At 45.9% G+C, this 6384-nt stretch overlaps 1 protein-coding gene across 5 annotated transcripts in view; it reads right to left on the bottom strand.

Moving 5' to 3' along the window:
* Positions 1–6384, bottom strand: part of celf1 (cugbp, Elav-like family member 1) — a 109905-nt gene that overhangs the window by 9792 nt on the left and 93729 nt on the right. For 4 of the 5 annotated variants that reach the window (XM_043706334.1, XM_043706337.1, XM_043706335.1 and 1 more), the window contains 4 exons: positions 6089–6164; positions 5614–5742; positions 1556–1669; positions 840–1025 (listed from right to left, as the gene is read on the bottom strand). In XM_043706334.1, the coding sequence (XP_043562269.1) occupies positions 840–1025; positions 1556–1669; positions 5614–5742; positions 6089–6164 (505 nt within the window). The remainder of the gene's footprint in view (positions 1–839; positions 1026–1555; positions 1670–5613; positions 5743–6088; positions 6165–6384) is intronic. The other variant, XM_043706333.1, reaches the window with a different exon arrangement.

Below are 6384 nucleotides of genomic sequence, written 5' to 3'. Positions count from 1 at the left end.
GAGGGGTTGTAAAAGAGCCAAACAGGTTGGGTTTATAAGAACCCAAAATTAGGTTTAATGAGCCGGAGAGAGATGAGGTAAAGTAGTCAGACACAGGGGGCAAAAGAGCCAGTAAGAGACGAGTTAAAACCGCCCGGAGAGATAGCAGTGTGAATAGACAGAGAGAAATGAAGGGAGGAGGAAAAAGAAAATCACCATCAGTTGGAGTGAATCTCACATCCCACCCCAAATCCAATCCTTGAACTCACACACGCATTCACAAAGGGCAGGCTCATACACCCTGCCACACCCACAGCCTTCTGGTGTCCTGACATCCCTCCAAATCATCTCCAGGCCCTGACATATCCTTCACCCCACACCACACCACACAACAGATTACCACCACCCCCGCCATCCCACACACACCTAATCTGATTCTCCAATCCTTTCAACACCAGATAGCTGCTTCATTTGCATAGCACCATGGGTGTTTAAACATGGCATAATGAGGGACTCACATTGGTACAAGTTAACTTGACACAGATTCCACGGCTGCTCACACTAACATGAGGAAACTGTGAGGGGAGTGTCAGAATGGACATGGCTAGGACGTGCCATCTTGATCGACCAGGTTCACTCTCAAGAACTCACTGCTGCCGTGCATGTTCCTTTCAGAAGGGAAGCCAGTGCAGGGGAGCCCTCCACCTGTCATCCAAGCTAAGCCCCTTGCCTGTCCCATCATGTGCCTGTTGAGCAGAGTACATGGCTAATACTCCAGCACAATCCTCCAGTTGGCCGAAGATGCCATGCTTCGCCTGGTGCTCAAGAACATTCAGTGCCTTGTGGATGTTCCCACTTACCTTCTTTCTGACTTCCGGCTGCACTGAGGCTCTGTTGGCTGAGGAGACACTGGTTGTAGAGGGAGGGGAGTGCTGCAGCTGCGTACTGCTGAATCCCTGAGTATGCCTGGGTCAGAGCGTCCATGGCACTGCCTGTACCATTCGACAGGCCTCCAGATCCAAGCCCTCCATTCAAAGCCGCCATACCTGGGGATCAACAGCACCGTTCATCATCAGCTTGCAGGATGTGTTACACTAGCTCATCATGAAGCAACAAGGCCTGACCAACACCAAGCCCTGGTTAGTACATAACTTACTAAAACCCCACAGCAGACTGGAGTCCAACTTCCCATTTCCACCTTCCCTTCCCCATCCCCCCACCCCAACTCCAAACAAACACAGGAATCAATGACCTACATACACCTTTCTCATTAGACAGGAGTTCAACATCTCTCAATTCCACCCGACCAGAGTCTGGCCCCTCTACCCCAGGCCAGAGTTACATAAAAACCCAACAGAGATGCAGTCACTATGACCACGTGGCCCGCTAGTTCAGTTACACTGACTGAAAGCTTCTGAACATGGCCTGACAAGTAGCGGCTGTGCTGCAGAAAAGGCTTCCATTTTTGTCAGGTCCACACACATTGATAAAATGCTAAAACTAAATGCAACATCAGACTTGTTGCTGCTGGAAACTTGCTTCACGTCTGCGCTGATAGGAACAGCATGCCCTTCACCTGCTAAAGAGCTGACGTTGAGACCGCCCGATGCCCCTGCCAGTGTCTGCAGAGCCCCCAGCGATGCCATTGGGTTCACCGATGAGGAGCTGGTACTGTTACTGCTTGAAGACCCTGCAGTGAAAGGAGGAACGCGAGAGTCAAAACATCAGACAAAAAAATTGAACAAGGACAAAACGTTTGGATACATCCCTTTCAAATGGGTATAACCCAAGCTGCCAATCTCAACAGCGCCACACACTGCAGTCAACAATGTGTCCTCTATGTGGAGTGGGGACTGGAACAGAACAAAAAGTCACATTGGACTTGAAACATTAACGCTATTGCTCTCTTCACATACACTGCCAGATCTGCCGAATTTCTCCAGTGCTTTGTTTTCATGATTGCTTGGAATGAAGTAACTTAAAGGCTACAAAGCAAATGGATTTACTGAGGCAGGCTCCATCAGAAATGCTGATAATGTGGTTGACCCAAAATTGGCATCTGGACAATTGTTAGCAATATCCACATCTTATGAACATTGGAAATAAAACTAGCACACAAACCCTAATTTTGAACTCCCCCACCCAAGGGAAAAGACTTTTGCTATTCATCTTATCTATGCTCCTCATGGTTTTATAAACCTTAACCTCCTAGGCTCCCGTGAAAAAAAGTCCTAGCCTACCCAGCCTCTCCGTATCACACAAACCCTCCATTCCCAGCAACATCCTGGTAAATCTTTTCCAAACCCTCTCCAATTTAATAATATTCTTTATAGTTTTAAGGTGAGAGGAGAAAGGTTTTAAAGCAACCTGAGGGGCAACTTTTTCAAACGGTGGGTGGTTCTTTTATTTATATAGAATCCCTACAGTGTGGAAACAGGCCCTTCGGCCCAACAAGTCCACACTGGCCCTCTTGAAGAGTAACCCAGGCAGACCTATTCCCCTATATTTACTCCTGATGTACCTACTCTACACATCCCTGAACACAATGGGCAATTTAGCTTGGCCAATTCACCTGACCTGCACATCTTTGGAGGAAACCCACGCAGACACAGGGAGAATGTGCAAACTCCACACTGACAGTCACCCAAGGCTGGAATCAAACCCGGGTCCCTGACGCTGTGAGGCAGCAATGCTAACCACTGAGCCAACGCGCTGCCCCTAAGAAATTTCAGACATTTCCAGATCCTTTTCCAAATCACCAAATTTGGCTTTTTTTCAGTGAGCTTTCTTCACCTTTTCCTTCTGCTTTCCCATAACTGATCCAACTGCATTCCTCATCACTTTAAAATCAGCTGCATTTGCTCCTCAACCTGCCCCATTATTAGAGCCCCAACTATGTCACATCAAGAAAAGCCTTTTGTCCCTGTCCCGTGCTGACCGTTCATATATCGGATGAACTGACTGGAGGAATTGGTAGATGTCCAGTTGATAGATGCAGTAACAACATTTAAAAGACATTTGGACAGGTATATGAATAGGAAAGGTTTAGAGAGATGTGGGCCAAATGCAGGCAGGTGGGACTAAATTTAGTTTGGGAAACTTGGCCGTCATGGAGAAATTGGAGGGTCTGTTTTCATGCTGTACGGCAAAGATTATGGAAAAACCAAAGGCATTTAGTAAATACGTTAAGTGTAAGAGGATTACCAGGGAAAGAGTGGGGCCTATTAGAAACCAAAGGGACAATCTGAGCCTGGAGCCAAATGATATGGGTGGGGTCTTACATGAATATTTTTCGTTTGTATTCACATTCTACCTGGAAATGTTAGTTGGGATGGTGTAGGTCTAGAATATCTTGGGATGAGTAAGGAGGAGGTACAAGATGTTTGATCAACCATAAAGCCATGAATCTCCAGGGCCCAATGAGGGCCAGGTTGCTATGGAGGCATCGGAGCAGATAGCTGGGGCTCTGGCAGTGATATTTAATAGCTGGTCAGAGGTGAATCACTGGATGACCTGAGGTGTATTGTTCCTTTGGTCACATAGCGATAGGCCAGGTAATTATAGACTTGAAAGTCCGATGTAAATGGTGGGGAAATTATTGGAAAAAGTGGTGAAGGAAAGGATTAATTAACACTTAGAAAGGCAAAGATTGATCAGGCACAGTCAACATGAATTGGTTGGACAAAGATCCTGCCTGGCTAATTTAGTTACATTTTTGAAAAGGTGACAAAATATATCAATGAGGGTAGTGCAGCTATTGGGATTTTCATCGATTTCGGTAAGGCCTTTCACAAGGTCCCACATGGACGGGGTTGGCCCAAAATGTAAGAGCTCATGATGGATCCAAGACAAGTTGGCAGACTGGATACAGAACTGGCTTCCAAATAGGAGACAAAGGACGATGGTGGAGGGTTGTTCTTGTGTTTGGAAGGCTGTGACCAGCAGTGTAGCAACCATTGCTATTTGTTATCTATTCAAGTCATTGACAATGTAGAAGGTATAATTAGCAAGTTGGCAGATGACTTGACGATTGATGGCGCTGTTGATAGTGAGGAGGATGGTCTCAGGCGATAGTCTAATATTGATCAGCTGAAAAACTGGGCAGAGCAATAGCAGATGGAACACCATTTACATCGGACTTTCAAGTCTATAATTACCTGGCCTATCGCTATGTGACCAAAGGAACAATACACCTCCAGTCATCCAGTGATTCACCTCTGACCAGCTATTAAATATCACTTATGCTGATAAGTGTAAGGTGATGCATTTTGGCAGGTCTAACAAGAGAAGGAAATACACAATGAATGATAGGCCCTTAGGGAGTACTGAAGAACAAAGTAACCTTGATGTACAAGTCCACAAATCTCTGAAGATGTCAGCACGGATAGACAGGGTGGTGAAAAAGGCAGAAGGTATGCTGCATTCATTGGCAGGGTGTAGAATAGAGGATCAAGAAAGCCTTGTTACAACTTTATAAAACCATTAGTGAGTTTTGAGAAGATTTGTAGCTCAGGTTGAGGTTCTGGATGTAGGTTTGCTCACTGAGCTGGAAGGTTCATTTTCAGATGTTTCGTCACCCTACTAGGGATCATCAGTGAGCCTCCAGATGAAGCACTAATGACAAGGCCCACTTTCTATTTGCGTGTTTAGAAAACAATGATTGGACCACAGGTAGAATACGGTGTGCAGTTCTGGTTGCAATATCATTGGAAGGACATGATTGCACTAGAGGGGACGAACAGGAGATTCACAGGGATGTTGCCCGAGATGAAAAGTCTCAGATATGAGGAGAGATTGCAGACCTGGTTTGTTTTCCCTGAGTCAGTGCAGGCTGAAGGGGGTGGGGATCCGATTGAGGAAGACAGAATTGAGAGGAAACCTCATCATGATGTCTCTGCCAACCACTTGTCAACCATTTTATCCTGTCACAAAATTTCTGACAGTTTGAAACGTGGCTTTTTTGGATTTGTCCTGATCTCCACAAAACAAAGTTTTGATATCATGCAATATCGAGAGAGGCATCAAGTACTGAAACAAGAACATTTGGCTGAAATAAAAACAAACTACTGGAGAAACTCAGCTTATGTGGAAATATTGGTAAACGGAAGGCAACATTGAGTCATGTGATTCTTCTCTGGCCCCTCCTCCTTTCACTGAGGTTGACATGTTAACTCTCCTTTCTTCTCAGATGCTGCCAAACTTGCTGAATTTTTCCAGCTTTTCTTTCAGATCTTCAGCATCCAAAGTTTGTGGTTTTATTAAGATTATGCTGACCCTTTATAAAGTTCTGGTTAGGTCACAAACCTCCAGCAATTTTTTGTTTAGTTCTGGTTTCTGTACTTTCAGAAGAATATGAGTGCCCCTAAGAGAACGCAGAAAAGATATTACGAGAATGGTACCACGGGGGGTTGAGCGATTTTAACTACAAGATTTGAATGGGAATGCCAGGGTGGTTCTCCATAGAACAACAGAAACTGAGGAGAGATATGATGAAGGGTACAAGATGATAACAGGTTTTAAGACAAAGAGAAAAGCCATTCCCTTAAGGTTTTGGGAGAAGGATTAGGTGCCCTTTCATGAACAGATTAAAGCATTCAGCAACTGTGGTCCTGCTCAATGTCTTGACAACCTTACCTGAACAGGTCAGTGCATTCAGGGGACTGCTGCCTGTTGTCAATGCATTGGTGCCTGGTGATGTGTTCTGAGCTGCACTTGCCGCTGCAGCCAGAGCAGCAAGGTTCTGTAGCTGCATGGCATTCAGGCCTGAAAGGGAATGAAACATTGTATTCATGCAACATAGAGGCACAGCCTGAAACAGCAAGTATAAGACTCATGGGAGATGAACCATGAATCCCAGAGGAAAACCTTCAGGTATGGGTCTTAAGGCCCAAGATCCTCAATTTCAATCATACCTGCTACCAGAGATAGAGAGCACACCCACCCTGTCACAAAGTGGGACCCAGAGACTAAACAGCAGTGTCAGCTAAACATCCACAGATATGCTTGATGGGTAGGACTGTTACACTGTTCAACTGTGAGCTGGGCCCCACCATTGTCTGCCAAGTTAGGGTTGCATGCAATAAGGCACGGCCAGGTCAGAGGTACTCACCAGCCATGGGATGTAGGTTGCTCAGTGCATTGAGGTTCCCCGAGGAGGCTGACTGCTGTAGGAGCTGCAAATAAAGCTAGACATTACACCAAAACAAAACAGAGTATGTCAGCAGTGTCCGGATTACCAGGTAACGAGAGACACAGAGAGAGACAACGAAGGGGCAAAAGAAAGACAGAGAGGAAAAGAGAGTCAGACAGATCGATTGCAAACAGGAGGCAGAGGACAGCAGGAAAGAGGCAGAGGTGAGGTGGGAGGGGGCGTCAGAAGGAGGCGACAAGGGGGGCAGGGGTGGA

This window comes from Chiloscyllium plagiosum, chromosome 16, assembly GCF_004010195.1.
Source record: "Chiloscyllium plagiosum isolate BGI_BamShark_2017 chromosome 16, ASM401019v2, whole genome shotgun sequence".
Taxonomy (NCBI): Eukaryota; Metazoa; Chordata; class Chondrichthyes; order Orectolobiformes; family Hemiscylliidae; genus Chiloscyllium; species Chiloscyllium plagiosum.
This window is presented reverse-complemented; position numbering and strand designations above follow the sequence as displayed.